At 35.4% G+C, this 16,931-nt stretch overlaps 1 protein-coding gene across 2 annotated transcripts; it reads right to left on the reverse strand.

Annotated features, from left to right (window-relative positions):
• Positions 1-1,360: 1,360 nt before the first annotated feature.
• On the reverse strand, positions 1,361-15,062 carry LOC134255907 (PHD and RING finger domain-containing protein 1-like). Of its 2 annotated transcripts, XM_062738517.1 has the most exons (15): positions 14,985-15,062; positions 13,806-13,898; positions 11,694-11,962; positions 11,257-11,340; positions 10,772-10,893; positions 10,492-10,589; positions 10,060-10,295; positions 9,472-9,723; positions 8,516-8,712; positions 8,033-8,188; positions 7,383-7,522; positions 5,407-6,408; positions 2,478-5,026; positions 2,235-2,363; positions 1,361-1,954 (listed from the first exon to the last, which is right to left on the reverse strand). In XM_062738517.1, exons 2-15 carry the CDS (start codon positions 13,888-13,890, stop codon positions 1,817-1,819), a joined length of 5,457 nt encoding a protein of 1,818 aa, XP_062594501.1. In that variant the 5' UTR covers positions 13,891-13,898; positions 14,985-15,062; the 3' UTR covers positions 1,361-1,816. The 2 variants fall into 2 exon arrangements, with proteins under 2 accessions (XP_062594501.1, XP_062594494.1); XM_062738510.1 differs by lacking the exons at positions 13,806-13,898; positions 14,985-15,062 and adding an exon at positions 13,485-13,596.
• Positions 15,063-16,931: the final 1,869 nt, after the last annotated feature.

Here is a 16,931-nt window from a genome sequence, read left to right on the forward strand (position 1 = left end):
TCCCGTTTACTAAAGATTCTTACGCAGATACAACGTATCAGAACAGGTAAAACCCTAAAATTACCGGGGTTATTCCGTGACATGAACGTATCAAGAAAATAAACAGGTATTTTAATAAGTACAGCATTTAAATTAAGTTTTTTTTAAAAATGTAGTTAAAACTTCTTTGAATTGTGTTACTACTTATTTTTCTCCAACTTGCGTGTTCAATCAATCAATGCCTCCGTAGTTTCACACTGTTGTTAAATCAGAGGCATAAATAACACGTAAATACATTATTTTTTTACAGCTATAATTCGGGAAATACCCGAGACCAATGAATAGCAATTCCGATTTCAGAATTACTTGGACACATTCCTAATAAATTTTATTCAGACAGTATTTACCGGTGGACGACAATTACTTCGATGTCCGCCATTGTTATTTTTCTACTCCAGGGATTGGCTAAATGACGCAAATGACTATTGAATGTATATATCAAGCAACAGTAAAGAATTGAAATCATATTAACACTCTATAAGTTTAATTTATAAATTTAATTGAGAGTACATTAATTTCACAATTTGACTGTCAACATGAATTTCACGACTTTGTTTGTTCAATGAAGTGTAACACTAATACCCCTATAATGGCACGTGGGTTTCTCAATCATGCCCCGCAGGCAATTAATTAAATAACACAGGTGTTGTTTAACACATTTGCGTACACAGTGTAAATCCCTTTATCTGTCAGACAATTAAAATTTTGTTAGAAGCCAATGTTTGTATACCGGTAGTTCAATGTATTTCTTGTGTACGAAGCTTTTAATAATGGCAACAAATTATTTCACTCATTTTACATTTAAATAAACATAAGACAATAAAAAATATTTAATATACTATTTCAATTTACCGCTACTAATAAATGGTAAAAACACTATAGTTGTGATCGTGAAAATTTTCCGTATTTTAAATTTTGATACGGTTGCGGTTTTACTTTTAGTACAAGATCGCGACTTCCTAGCTTCACAAGATGGATACCGCATGATGTTAATGGATAATACGTTGAGGAATTATTTAATAGGTGAAGCAATGTTGTTTTCCTTTCTCATCAACGGATAATTAATGGAATTTATTTTGTAAGAAAGTTTTAAAATAAATATGTTATTGTTTACCGGGGCATTAATTTTTTTTTGGCGAAAAATAATCAAAAAAGTTGCGAAAGGGGCACAGATTTGCTTTGAAACTGACGTAAATTTTACTGATTTGGGAGCAATTTTCGTAAACTTGAGCCTTAAATAGGTCGAATTCTGAATATTGGTCGACCCCAACGGTTCTGAGGAAAAAAGTATCGACCTATATTCCGTAAATTACGGTACATATCAAATGTCATAATTGTACATGTATTATCAAAAAAAGCTCAACCATAGTCTCTGATAACACAGAAACCCTACAACATCAGGGATTTACCTATCTAAACACCCGATAATATCCCTATCTGAGATACACCAGGTGAAGTCTTTTTCTTTATAATTAAATGCAAAATCATTCATTTCACAATAAGAAAACATGCCATGGGGGTCAATTTGCAAACAATTAGCTACAAATTAAAACTCTCTGAACTTTGTCCTTGTTAAGTGATATAACCAAGTTCAGAACAACTGCCCTATAGCAGTACCTTGTATGTATCATTAAGTACGCGGCTCTATGTCTTTTTGTGTGGAATAGGATAAAGTTCACACAATCCTCACACTAACACAGGAACACTTGGCTCTCGGCCGTTCTGAGACACCTGCTTTACTGACAGTGACACATTCTTCGGATCTTCGGTCATTCCTTCACTTGGATTTTTTCTTCACTTCGTCTCCATTCTCAAGCTTTGGGGGAGACATGTTCCTGTTAAACTTGGCTACGTAGGCATCAACCAAAGCTCGAATTTTGACTGGATTAATGTCTCCACTTTTACTGTGGCAAACCTGGAACACAGAACAGTGTAATCAGTTTCATGTGACCACTCCTTAACATTCCTCACTATAAAAAGATCAAATAATATATTTCTTTCAAACTTTCATAATTTTCCGTCATGCGCATTAATATGGATAGTAATTTGTGAAAAAAGAAAGTTCAATTAAATCTATCATATTTGCAAAACAACACAGGAAAAAAAGTCAACGTTAATTCCTACATGACAGCCTTAATTAAAAGAAAGATAACCCTGTAGGAGCGTTTTCCTACTGAAATGAACCCCCCACAAACCTTAGGCACCGCCCGCCGTAGGATCTCCTTGTACTGTTCTTTATTGACTTTCTTGGCGCTGTAGAAAGGTTTCAGTGCTGTCTTCACTTCATCTACCACCCTCTCCTGTAGGTGAAGCTTTCGGAGGTACTGCAAGAAAAATATTCATAATTTTAAACAATATCGACATATACAAACATTTGTCAGAAGAATCTGTTTAATTCTTAAATGACAAAAAATAATCAATCTGTGTAGAAGGAGTACCTTTTCTTTATTGGTTAGCTCGACGGCTGAGGATGGAATCTCGTCAGCACTGTTCATGTCATCCATGATCTGATCAAACGTTCTCTGGGACTCCACGGTGGAGGACACACGGTCCTCGTGGCTGGAGGACCTGTGTCGGTCCTCAGACCTGTGTCTGTGGCTCCTCTTCTTGTCCTTTTTCCTGCTCCTCTCCGACTTCTCAGACGACGAGGTGGGGATCTCGATGTTCCCGTTGTCCTGAGGTGATGACATGTCCATATCTATCATCTCCAAGTTCTCCTTCTCTGACTTCACCTTGTTAATTGTGTGCGTTAGGATTGGGGGAAGGGGAACTTTGAACACACTGTTGCTGTTTTTCTGCTCCATTACTTCCGGTTTACGTTCTTGAGGCTCTAAACCTTTTGATTCTTTTCCAAACATGGCCAGCTGTGCCTGTGTGTTAAGAAGCTTGGTGATCTGTGAAATCTGTTCTAGCTGTGATGCTGATGGAATGATGTCTGGTCTGTTCATGGAGATAGCCTCACTTGATGCTAGAGGGAGTGGCATTCCTTCAGGAACAGACATGGGTACCACAGGTACCTCTGGTCGTAAAGAGATCACGTGAGATTCTGGATGAGGTGGATGATGCAATCTAGGGTCTCCACGAGGATCTGATGCTAAAATTAGGGGAGGTTCATGTGGTAAATGATCTAATGCACCATTGAGAAGCCCTTGCTGTCCTGGTAGTGACACCAGTGAAGGTATTCGTGGGTTGAACTGGTTCTGCATAGTAACCATACCTGCTGGAGTGGAAACAAGACGAGGCTGAAGAGGGTGTCCTGCTGGGAGTTGCTGGAGATGAGGAAATGTTGCTGGTCGATTAATAAAAACTGGGTGATTTACGATTAACTGTCTCTGTGGTGGCAGGCCACCTGGCTGCTGAGCTGCAAACCCTGGGGGTAACATGCGGATCTGGAGAGGGATTTGCTGTCCTGCCCCCTGTAACAGAGGCTGGGGTGGCTCCCCTACTGATGTTGGGAGGAGGATAGATGGGTCCCCTAGCAGTCCTTGGCCAGGCATTGGAGGCGGGGGTGGCCCAGGGAGAGGTGAAATGCTTTGCATAGGAAGGTCTGTATGAATCAGTGGACTGACATGCATTTGGAATGGTTCAGCTGCCTCCTCTAACACAATGGGTGGATCCTCTGTTGGTGATTCCTCCATATCCACTGTTGGAAATGCTGGATCATACGCCAACTCTTCATCCTCCTCATCAAAATCTTGACTTTCTGCAACCTCTTTTACTCTGGTGTCCTCTTTTTCAACATTATCTTCTACAATTTCTGCCTGGTGAGGTTTACTTGGATATTTTTTGGACACGCTGGTGTCAGTTAACACTTTGATATTGGTCATGACAGGAGGCATGGGTGGGGGGACCATATCTTCTTGAGGTGGAAGAGGAGGCTGTGTCAGTTCCCTCGTTTCCTTGGATCGCCGACTTGAGGATGAACGCGGAGTAATTATAGGTTCAATTTTATTAGATGATTTATCACCTGAATTATGTTTGGGTTTTCCAGAGCTTTGTTCAGATTTTTTCTTTGGTATATGATCTTGTTCTTCATCAGATAAAATCACTATTGGCTCAGTCTCAGTTGTTCTTATTTTTTTGGCTTTTTTCTCTTTTCCATCATGAAGACGTTTTATACCAGAACTAAACACATCAAGTTTTTCCTCTTTTTGACGTGGATTATCCTCACTCTCTCGCCTGTGAGGACTTCTACTTAATTTAGAGTCTCTATCTCTATGCTTCTCACTAGATTTTTCACTTCTACTTTTTTTACTTGATCGTTCTAAAGATTTTGACCTTCTCCCTTCAGTAGATTTTGATCTTTCATGCCTCCTCTCTATAGACCTCGATCGATCACGTCTAGATTTTTTTCTTTCACGAGACCTTGACCGATCCCTTCTCTCTTTTGACCTTGAACGTTCCCTTCTATCACGAGACCTTGACCTGGAGCGCCTTTCTCTTGATTTATATTCCAGTGACCTTGACCTTTCTCTTCTGTCCCTTGACCTTGAAGATTTTTCTCCTGACCTAGAGACGTCTCGTCTCTCTCTTGACCTTTCTCTTCTTTCTCGAGACCTTGACCTATCTTTTCTTTCCCGAGACCTTGACCTCCTCTTTCTCTCCCTTGATCGACTTCTAGAGCGATGCTTGCGTGATTTAGATTTGTAATTATCTAAGTCCTCCTTTTTATACGACTCCTCTTCCCTATAAGACTTTGATTTACTGGTCTTGTCTTTGGCGTCTTTAGAGGATCGTCTTTCAGGATCGTCTTTCCTGGACACCTTTTGTCCGTATAACTCAATGTTTTTCTCGGTCTTCTCGGCTACACTCCTATCCTCCGAGTCTCCAGCCACTGTGATTAACAGCCCTGGATCCTGCTCCTTGCCTTTCGACTCTGACCTTTTCCTTGAGCTTCTTGGAGATTTCCTGTCGCTTTTAGAAGATACATTTTTACAATCCATCTCTCGATCCAGGAAACGCACTTTGTCAACTCGCCATTTGTCATCTGAAATAAAAATGTTTAAAAAAAATTCTGTTCAAGATTTCTGAATTTTGTGATCAATGTTCTACACATAGTATTCACTTTATTTTTTAAAAACATATGTAATTCAAAAATATATTTTTATAAGAAATTTTAACTTCATTTTATATTCAAAGAATATAATGTAATACAGTAAAGAACACTTATAATGGATGTATTCTGCTTCAATATAAATGTATTTCATTATATTTGTTACCTTCACAATATATTTTAAAGACATGGGAATGAAAATTGCTGAAGTGTGTGCTTTTATTCATTAAAGCTCGTTTTGTAGAAGTTTAAGCATTTTGTTTAGTATAGGACTTTTGTATAAAGGCTCCTCTATTACCATTATATTGTATTACCATTATATTGTTCCTTGGTTATGATGGCACTTCCAATCCCGGCGTCAGACCAGGATGTACTGGGAACAGAGTCATTAGAGTCCTCGTACTCAAACTTAACATCCTCCACGACGGGGTTATGTAACACAGGGAATTCACCAGGTTTGGGAGACTTTTCTAACTTAAAATCCTCCGCGTCTTCTATATTCTCAATCAAACTGTCCTGTGTCTGATCATCAAACAAGTCACTAGTATTAGGTTTATGTGTTTTACTAGAACTAGATTTAGTTTTCTGTTTAGTTTCACTGTGCTTTGTATGTTTATCACTGTCCTTGTGGGAATTTTTATCGGATGATGAACGAGACTTTGGTAACTCAATATCATCCTCGATATCTGAATATAATTCCGCACTAGTACCACTTTTACTTGTATTTAAGAAGGTCTGCTTAGATCGGTAGTTCCTGCCCTTCTCCTTCCCAGGGGTCTTGGATTTTCCACTTACAACCAACTTGCTCGACTTAAAGTTTCCATCCTCAGATTTCCCTTTCAGTGTCTTTGTCTCACTGTTTCCTTTACTAGAGGAAGATCCTTCACTACTTTTGTCACCTGTTTTAACAGAATCACGGTCTTCACTGTCCGGTTTAACCTTAGACCTATCACTACCTGACACAGTGTTTGTAACCTCTAGTTTAGAATTATCGGATTTTTCCTCCTTGCCCTGGGTGGTACTTTCCTGACGTTTCTGAATTGTCCACAGGGAATCCCCCAGGCCATCATCGTCCTCCTCCTTCTCCTCCAGGGGGATTACCACTGGCTCCTCCGGAATATCGACCTTGTCATCTAACTCCATGTTAGAGGATCCGGCAAATATTGGAAGACGGAGAAATCTACTCCCCGCCCCGGCGTCAGTGGGATCTGAGGGGGGTGTGAGTGAACTCACGGAGGCAGGGTCATCGTCGTCCTTACTCCCTGATGATTTAGACTTCTCCTCCATAGAGTCGGACTTCAATGCAGACAGGGAACCTAAAAAGAAATGTTGCGCATACAGTATCACATTTAAATACCTACACATACATCTTTGTATATATCATTTCATTCACTTCAATTCTCATGTAATGATTTTTCAAATGAATGCATATTTGACAAACATTTGATAAACATTAAAATACCTGTACTTGAAAAATTTAAATGATAGGAAAACCAGTTCATTGCACAGGACATAATACAATATAGATCTATATGTATTATGTTTTATCATAAAACATGTATATTTACATGGATATATAGATGTACTAAATCATGAATAAAAATAACATAGGAAAAATAAATCTATGTTGTTATAAAGCAAAAAATTTAACACAAATAATTCAACTTTTTATTTGAATCCAATCTGTAAAATACAATTATAAAATCAATCAAATGTTATATGCTATATACTGTATAATCAAAATTTTTTGCCCCCTGTATCCCCCCCTCTTTGCTAGGAGGCAAATTTAAAACAGAGAATTCAATAAGGACAGCTTAATCTTTTAAGCAGAATTTTGTCCAGGCTAATTGAAAGCAGGGCAAAATTTTTTGCAAGTGTAAGAGGACAAAAATAAAATCAGGCAAAGATAACCCTGTACTCAGGAGCTTGGATTTGACCAAATTGTTTTACTATTTGATGCCATGTAAAAAATATATTGTGGTTCATAAAAGTTGTTCTCAAAAATTTCAGATCTCATCTATTTAAGAATCATCAGCTCTCTGTTCACTTACACAAACCTTTAATTAAAAGATCCTTTAAATTCTTTAAGTTAATAGAGGATAATATAAGAATGAATTTCTTGTTTTATCTGTCTGATCTGGGGATTGATGAATCTAAAACTCTTATGTACAAAATGTAATACCACTTACGCACACTATTAAAATTTAGGTACCACTTCATCATAAATTTTAATCCAAGCTTTATGTTTAGTTCATGATTTTGGTAATAAAAGCTTTTTCACATAAAATACCATCTCTGTGAATTTTAATCCTGTCTGTTTTCATGTGGAGCATTTGCTGACTCTGAAATATACTCCCTAACAGATCACAGGGGGCGCTGGTGGTGCTGATGGAGGGGGACCCCAGGGTAGAATCCTCATTGGGTCGGAACCTGTAAAACTCATAGACATTAATAAGCATAGCTCTGATTGGAATCGTAAAAGAGATGCAGACTTAGTGGACATACAGAAGGGAAATTAACATGCATTTTGAACCTGTACAGCTCCAAAGATATTGTTAAATATTGAAGACCTGGCCTGGGGGCAATAAAACTTAGACAAGCTCACTTTTGATCTCAGTCTCCTGTTTCCACTTTTAAGTACTTTGGAAAAAGTGAGACCGAGTTCAAAAGTGAGTTTGTCTGAGTTTTTATGGCCCCCAGTACTGGTGCACAATCCACTTATGAAATTATTCCAAACCTTGTTTGCTAGTCTGTCCATCATATTCTTTAATAGCACTTATGAACACATATATCTCATTTTTAAAACCTTATAATTTCAATCTATATTTCTTCAATACAACTAGATTCAATGTCCTCGATGATATCAATATGACTTAATCTCCCACTAGACTTCAAGTTTTGGTTTTTTAACTATTTTAGTTTTTAATCCCACAGTTGTACCTGAGAGACGAGTCCATCGTTAGTCTAACTACAGGAGTTCTTCTCATGATTTCTTCTGTGGAGAAGTTGACATTTGACATGTTGTAGGAGGTTTTAGCTTTCTTCCCTGAGTTTGAGGAATATCCCGAGGTACTAGGCTGATCATCATCTTCTTCACTAAATACAGAAATTTAAGTTCAAAGTTCATTTATTCACTCAAAACTATTTTAAATCTATCGTACATGAGGACAATGAAAAATATTTACAGAATATAAATTCAGGTCAGAGGTACAAGTATATGATATACTTTTAGATGTATGAAAAAGCGTTTGAGCAATTGTATAAAAAGGCCTATTAACCAATTAAAATTATTTCTAAGAGACCCTTTATCTCATCAAAATTAAATTAAATATGACCTGTATCTTTTAATCATATTTATTAATATTCAACTTTTTTTAATGAACAAAACAGGAGCTTTCTTCTCTAAATCAGAGTCCTACTTACTCATGAAAATAAATGAGATCATTAGGCGCCCCTAATATGTGAAGTGGTGCAGGGCCATAATCTTCGGCCCTCTCTCTGGGGCGTTTCTGTAGAGGTATAGTCCGACCTGTAGGAGGTTTGGAGAGTCCCAAGCTTTTAGCAATTCTTGACTTGACTGTAGTCACTGGTGCCTCCGGTAACACTCTTCTTACTAATTTCTGTCAAGAAAATAAATAAAGTTTAGAATGAAATATGACTAAAACATGTACACGTCTATTCAATTTATACAATAAAACATAAATGTTAGAGATTAATCTAGATTTCTCAAAATTCAACTTTTTTTTATTAAAGGTAAAAAATCAGTTTCTAAAACTTTACAAAATTTCTGAATTTCCATAAAACTGTCACAAAACAATAAATAGAAAACAATGTCCAATCTGGGACTGGTTCAAGATCAAAGTGGCTATGTCGCTTATATGTAGAGTTAACATCTTGAACAATATGCTAGCCTAGTCCTCTGTAGAAAAAGTTAGCATCAATACATGTATTGGAAGATGGATAAAAAATCCAAAATCCAACAGCCTCCTCAGTAACTGATTCACATCACAAGAGATACTCACAAAAAATGATGTTTCCCTTAATATTAATCTCAGCAAATTTTAAAACTATAAATTTACATCAATATAGTTTCCCTGCAGTTCAGTTCATTTTGTTTGAAAAAATGTGATTACTGAGATACCAGGGGTATTTTTTCTTATATAATCCTTTGGGGAAGAAAAATAATTTTCCAATTTCAAATGTTTAAGTGTTTATATGGAAATCAGAATGTTATGAAAAGTATCTAACTCACAGATTTTAGAATTTAAGTGATCTTTCCATTCCATAGAGCTAGATATCTACCACCTAGCTGCTAAGTCAGTCACTACATTCCTGAACACAGCTCTGATGATATTCCTACATCTGTATCAAACACATACCTTTCTACCAGTCCTCTTCCTTTTACCAGTGGACTTCTTACTTCTGCGGGTTTTCCTTTTTTTGCCTTTGCCTTTCCTCTTTGCTGGTTGCTTTCCCTTAGACTTCTTTGTAGTACGCTTTCCTTTGCCCTTAGATTTCCTCTTGGTCTTAGTTTTGCGTTTTACCACTTTTTTCTTTGGCTTTTTAGCCGGTGTTCTCCTGGATGCAGAGGTTGTACTTGTAGATGGAGCATCTTCATCAATGCTTTCATTCTAAATACATTAATTTACATGGTCAAAATGATTGAAATAAATATTGACAGATATTCAGATTATGCATCCCTATAGTTTGGTTTAGCCGATTAATTATGAATAATAGAGGAAGTTGTCTGATGTTAAAATTTGGGATCCAAAATCAATGCTAACAGAACTTCAAAACAAAATACATTTAGTATTCATGGATACTGACAGAATATAATTTTGCATACATTTTTTATTTGTTTTATCAAGTTTCTCTCTCCAGTTTTCTCTTATAATTCATAGTTAAAATCCTTCCTTTTAGAGGTCTTAGTCATTAACCATCATTAAGAGTCTTTTTTAAGTGTATACCTCGCTAAGTACATTTTCCCCCTCTGAGGAGCTTTCCGAGTCTGACAAAATAATCATTCTCCTGTTAAATCTGCTACGTCTGATTTCCTGGATGTGTTGGAAGATTCGTTCACTCATGCGTGTCCGGGCGACCTGTCGTCTGTGTACCCTGGGTCGGAGGGAGTGGGGGAGGACACCGTTCTCCTGAATGATGTGATAAATCTCCTCATCGTCATTCACCACTTCTGCTGCTCCCCCTCAAAATAGACAGATCATGTGTACTCAACGTAACAAAATATCATTATATATATAAGGGTGTATCATTAGTACTGTATTCATCTATTAATTTAAGATAATTTGAGAACTTATATGTACTTAAATTAATGTACATTTTTTCCATTCATTGCACAATAAATTTTAATAATTTAAATCTTGAGAGCTATATGTTAATACCTTCTCTCTCCCTTTCATGTAGTGCTTCACAATCAGGACAGAACCACTCCCCCGCTGGCACCTCAGCCAGGGGTGGATCCAAACACTCACAGTGGTACCTACAACATGGCAAGTTCATTAACATTCAATGTATCACTAACCTATGAATATAATATCTCATGCAATTATTGGAGGATACTTATAATTTGGAATTTCTCCTACACAAAGCACTGAACAATATCAGCTGGTAAATCATGCAAGCTCCAAGTCTTGTCTTTAAATCGGAGAGTCTGAGACGTACCCTAAATCACAGCCATCACAGAGAAGAAGCCTGTCCTCTCTATCACTTCTACCACATGCCTCACAAAATATAGGATCCTCCTCCTCTTCTGGATCATCCTGCTGTTTATCTGCCACTGTAATCTACAGAAATCAAAGAGGCTATATCAGAACACTCATAAAAACACCATACAGCTGTACTTTGGTATCCCAAACACCAATATCTCAAATATCATGGACATGTCAAAGTATGCTACAAGTTACATCTTCTTTTTCTCAAAATATTTTAACCTCTGTAACTCAATCATTTGAAATCTTGAAGTTTTCTCTACGCTCTTTCCAATTTTAGAGTTTGATTGTACTTATATGGTGTACAACATAACTATCAACCGTTATCATGTATAAATTTATTAATTAACAGTGAAAAAGGATGTAAACTTAAGACAAATCTACATTGTATTTTTCTTCCTATTATGACTCATAGAGTAAATATGTTTACTTTCTTACCCTTTTAAATATTGCATCTTGCCCAGGATGTTTTGCAAATATCAGATGAAAAACTTGTCTATCCACAGGGCATGTGTTAACATTCTACAAAACAAAGATAATGTCAGACTTTCTCAGCACTTCAAGCTGTAAAATTTTTTTTTCTAAAAAACTACACTGTGCATGAATAACAAAAAAATTTTTGAAGGTTTAAATGACATATATCTTATATTTTCTCAATTACAAAATTCATCTTCTTTATAAATAATTAAATAAGAGGTAGTGGAACATCTGTAAACATTGTGACAAACCATCAACATCAGAGAAAAGTTGCTCGTTTATAACACATCAAAAAGCTGTAATATACATCTTTGACCAAAATAAATTCTATAAACATGTATAAATACTACAAAATTAAGAATCCCATTTCTGAGTCTATTGGTACAGACAACCTCTACCTTGGACCATTCCTGTATACACTCGAGACAGAACGTATGATCACATGACTCGGGGGTGCCGAGGTCCTGGTCCCTGAGTCTGTCTAGACAGATAGGACAGGTTTCTCCCCCTTCTTCCTCCTCTTCTTCTTCTTCAAACTCGTAATCCTCCGTCTCCTCCCCCGAGTCTTCCTCTGTACTCTCATCATCTTCTTCATCGTCGTGGTCATCACCATCGTCATCATCTTCATTATCATCATCATCCTCTGTATCTTCATCAGTCTCCCAGTCTTAAAGAAAATTTAAAATTTGTAGTTATGTTTTTTAACAAAATCAATGTGTAGTTAACTTGATTACTTAAATATCAGTACAAGATTTGTATTATATTATTCTTATTTATAAAATAACTAAAAACATTGAAAATTTCATAAAATGGTTAACTTCTGATATTCATTGTCTATTACAAACATAAATAGCTATATGCATCTACATGTGCATATTTTTTTTAAAAAACTTCAATTAATATAAAATTATTCACAGCAAACTGTGAAAATCAGAAAAGACAAGCACAATTTCAACTTGAATCAATAGCCAAAGTAGAATTTCACATTGTCATTCCCTTTCAACAATTTTACAGTCATAAAAAGGCAGCTAGTATATTAAATAAAGAAAGAAATAAAATTACTAAACTCAATCCAAATTAATTGAGATTCACTTGAACATCTGAAAAAGAACTATATGCGGTATATTGCATATATTTGCCCCCACTAAAGTCAAATTTTGAAAACTTCCTGAAATGTGTTGAATTCAATAAAATGTACAAGAAATATAAATTAACAGAAAATATTATAGTGTCAAAGCAGTGTTTTCACAATTTTTGTTTTTATGACGTCACAAACTAGTCCAATTTTATATCCTTTTTCAGAAAGAGGACAAAACGGACAAAATTTCGACAATTTTAGCTTTAAAATTTATAGAGCGCAAGGTTGTTCAGGAACAATATTGACATATTTCATTGATATTATCATTCTACACATTATATCAAAATGTTGATCCTGAACACACATGCGCTCGGTGACTTTTACTCAAAATATTGACGAAATATGTACATTTTTCTGTAAAATTCATAAAAAACTGAAATTTACGTCATGTTTGTGACGTCATTACGTACATATGGTGTCATTACTTATGAAAATATTCAGTGCTTTGAAGTCAGCATATACTCCCCTGTTTAATAACTTAATTAAATATATCTCCATCAAAGTTTGATTTGGGGGGCAAATATTGGTTATTACCGAATAAGGTTCTTTAATTTTTTCCAGTTACCCCTTTTACTATTCTTTTGCAGTTTTGTCCAGGGAGTTGTGAACTGGTACACTTCATTAAGAGTTAAATTGCATCTTTTAATTGCAATGTTTCTTTGTGCCTACTTTGAGCTTTAAACACTTCACCATTCAAATTATGACTAGCGAGATTTTACAGTTTTAAACTGGTCTCTATGCTATTCTCTTGACTATCTCCAAATGATCTTTGAAGGGTCATCTTCTGCATCAGAAGTACCGGGGTACCATGTTGAGTATGTTTCATGCCAAAAAAAGTCTTTATCTTGCTTAATTACATGTATTTCAGATTAAATCTTCACAGAGAAAAAGAGATACTCAGATAGACATTAAGAATGAAGAAAGACTTAACAAGATTCACCCCATCCCCTCACCCATCACAAACTTAGGAGCACTGAAAATGTAAGTTTCTGATTTTCACAGCAAAGACAACAGTACATAAGCCTTATAATTAAAGTTAGAAATAAACTACCATGTTCTATAGCCTTCTTCCTCTTCTTCAGCGATTGCTGACAAAACGCGGACAGATTTTTTTCTGGTAAATTAATTCTACCATTAAAGAACCTCATGGGTCCTTCTGCACTTCATCCAAACATATTCCACATTACAAAACAATCATAGTAAAATTTCAGTGATATATTACATTAAATAACAGAAAGTAGAAAATAATGATAATGCTTAGGAATGATATGTCCTGTGCAATGACCCCTATAAACATTTATAATTTCTCTGTAGAGTACAGAAATGCTACTTTGACTACTGATTATGATCCAGATTGGAGGAGGAATTTCACCTTCAGGGTTATCTTCCTTGACAATGGACTCTGACCCTGCGTCAGGGTTGACGGGGCTTCTCTCTTGAGCGTTTGTGTTTTCCATCAGAATTTCTATATAAATGGGAAAAGTAATTTTAAACAATGTGAGCAGTGGTAAACAACTTGATTTGCATTTTTCATTTTTTGTGATATCATAATGTGTAAATTTTCCCTAAATCTAGATTTGACAATTTGCCTTTCAATTTCTTTTCTTTTTACAGTTACCCAACATGCCCAAACTCAAGGACCTCTTCAAAAAGAAACTTGGACACTTAATGATATTTTCTATTTTAGGCTACTCAAATATGTAGCTTAAATAACCTGTAAAACTTTGTTTAGATACTTTATATATCTTCATTTAACTACTAAATCATACTACCTTAAAAAAAATTTTTGGTCACTATTATCAGAATTTCTGGTCACCATAAACAAATATTTCACTCGCCATGACGAAAACATTTTGTGAAAAACACCAGTTAATTCAATCAAGTATTAGTATTATGTCTTTATTAAATCAATCATTACTTATTACTATGACTAGAAACAATTTGCTCAACAGAAACATATTCAAGAGTGATTTTTTCATTAACTGTTTTCAGATGAGTTTAAAGTTGAAAATTATCACTGCATCTTAGTTCGTTTTCTGCACATCCTGAGAAAAATGTAAATTCAAGGAATAAGCTTGATTTGGTAGCTAAATAAAGCTACTTCAGATAGGTAAATAAAGCTAAATGTATGTAGATTATTTAAGCTACATAGCCATGATAGCCAAATCTAGCGATTGTACCAGACCTGGTCTACACTATTGTCATTTTTTAAAAACTTTTTAAGAGACAAGAGGTATGTTTTATAGGCATCCTTAACCTAGCTGCATTTTTTAAACAAGTGTTCATAAGCAGTTGCAATGTTTAAACTGCTATCCTTTTGCTACATTTAGCAGCTAAGTGTAGTGATTTTCCTAGACATGTTGAAAATGAAAATAAGATGATCAAAGAGATAAACGAGATCATGAAGGAACAATCGTTTGGTCAACATTTCCTGACCCATTTTGTAGCGTTTTGAAATTGTATCTTATGTTACCGAAGCACTGGTAAAGTTGTAACCCGGTATATTTTCTAGAGGTTCATAAAAATCGGTTTCAGCAGAAATGAGACTTACTACGGCCATAAAATCACAATGAAAGTATTGCATAAACGCTAATTATGCAATCTGAATACGTTGATGAAATAATAAAAAATATTCCATTGTTATTCCAACATAATACTTCGATTATGAGCAAGATAAATTGCTCACCAAAGTTCACCGATTGTAAATGGATATCTCGTCGGCGACCATATTGCCGAATGCCCGGATGTGAAAACGGAAGTGACGTTCTTAAAATTCATATCACAGTCCACTTTTATCCAAACCATTCTACCCCTCCTAGGACTTTTTGTTCCATTTTTAAAGAAATTTAATAAGAATTAAAACATTATGGATTGATTATTATTATTTTATCCATTGGCGTCGGAAATAAATTGAAAGAGGGGGAGGGGTAATTGAAAGAGAAACAAATTCAAACCTGAAAAAAAAACGCGAAAATCATAATTCGCGGGGTGTGGGTGGTGGGGTTGTGGGGGTGTTATGATCAACCCACTTCTTTCAGTCCAATTTGTTTTTCAAAACCTCAGCACTTACTCATCTTTGAGTACTCTGCAACCTGTGCGTGTTGAAAGTGTGTGTGTGGGGGGGGGGGGGTTAAACCTAAGCCCCAATGTTCAATCTCTATCTTTGTAAAAAAAAAAAAAAAGTTTTTTTTGGGGGGGGGGACTTACCCGGTTCCGCCGCCTATGTTATCTATATTTTATCTATATTGATATAAAATGTTTGTGCAGAAAAATAAAAACTTTGTTCAACAATTTCAGAAAGGTTAAATTCGTGCACAGGGGCTTGCTCCCGGGGTGTAATAATTATTTATTATAAAAAAATTATATAGGGTAATAATAACACTGTTGTTTTATTATAACCCTATATGATTTTTTAAAATAAATAATTATTACACGCCGCCGGGGAGCAAGCCCCTGTGTAGATTTGTAGATTAGTGCTACTCTCAACATTTCGTTGGTAATATTATAGATAGAACGTTTGTTTTGTTTTCAAGTTCTTTAAAATTATTTTGAATAATTTGAAGTCTCTTTAAATGCCCATTAGGCAGTTTAAACAAGGTACTAAAGCAACTATGCCACGTACATGTATCTGATTCAATACAATTTTCCTTTTTTCCATTATTCCCTTCTTTGACTTCTCTGATTGATTAGACTAGGTTCCAATCTTCATGGTATTCTTTAGGATTATTTTCATTTCGTTGATGTAGCTTGTTGTAAATATTCCCAACAAACTGTCGATTCTTGTATTTCGTTAATTTAGCGTATACTTTTTTGTGGTTGAAATGAATGAATTGTTAGGAAATTTAGATATTACGACAGAATTTTTTTAGTAAGTTGTTTCTTCATTTTCCAAAGATCAGAGTCAATTGCAAGCCACTTGTTTAATTTCATGTACCTTCTTATTTAGTGATAATTTTTAAGATGTTATGGATATCACTTGTAGTTTCATTTTTTCCTTTTGGTTCATAAGTATGTCTTTATCTAAAAAAGGTTTCAATGTCTTATTGGATCGAGTGTGTAAAAAAAAGTTCTGGTAGTGGCTTACTAGTCAACTGTTCATTTTGTAAAGCTTTTTTTAAACTTTTATTTCGCTAAAGCCCCCACATGGGGTATGTTAGTACAATAAGAGTTTAACAAAAACACAAATCAACATATGGACAGATAACATAATGTTCTTTGATTATATGTACCGAATAGGCATTTCTTGTACATTATCATTATTTATCTCCCTTTATGGCATTCTGCGTCAATTTATATGAACATCCTAATCATCCTGAACATGTATCATATGTCATTCAGACATCACCAAAGTTGATTTCAAAAAAAAAAAAAAAAGAGTGATCAATTGTCAAGCTCAAGGTCAAGGGGTCAGAAATCATAGTATACTCGGAGATATCTTTTCATAAGTAATGTACATGTCAAATATGAAAGCCCTATCTCTTCTCCATCAAAAAGTATA

Source organism: Saccostrea cucullata, unplaced genomic scaffold, assembly GCF_032062105.1.
Source record: "Saccostrea cucullata isolate Sc308-1 unplaced genomic scaffold, CSIRO_AGI_Scuc_v1 ctg584, whole genome shotgun sequence".
NCBI lineage: Eukaryota > Metazoa > Mollusca > Bivalvia > Ostreida > Ostreidae > Saccostrea > Saccostrea cuccullata.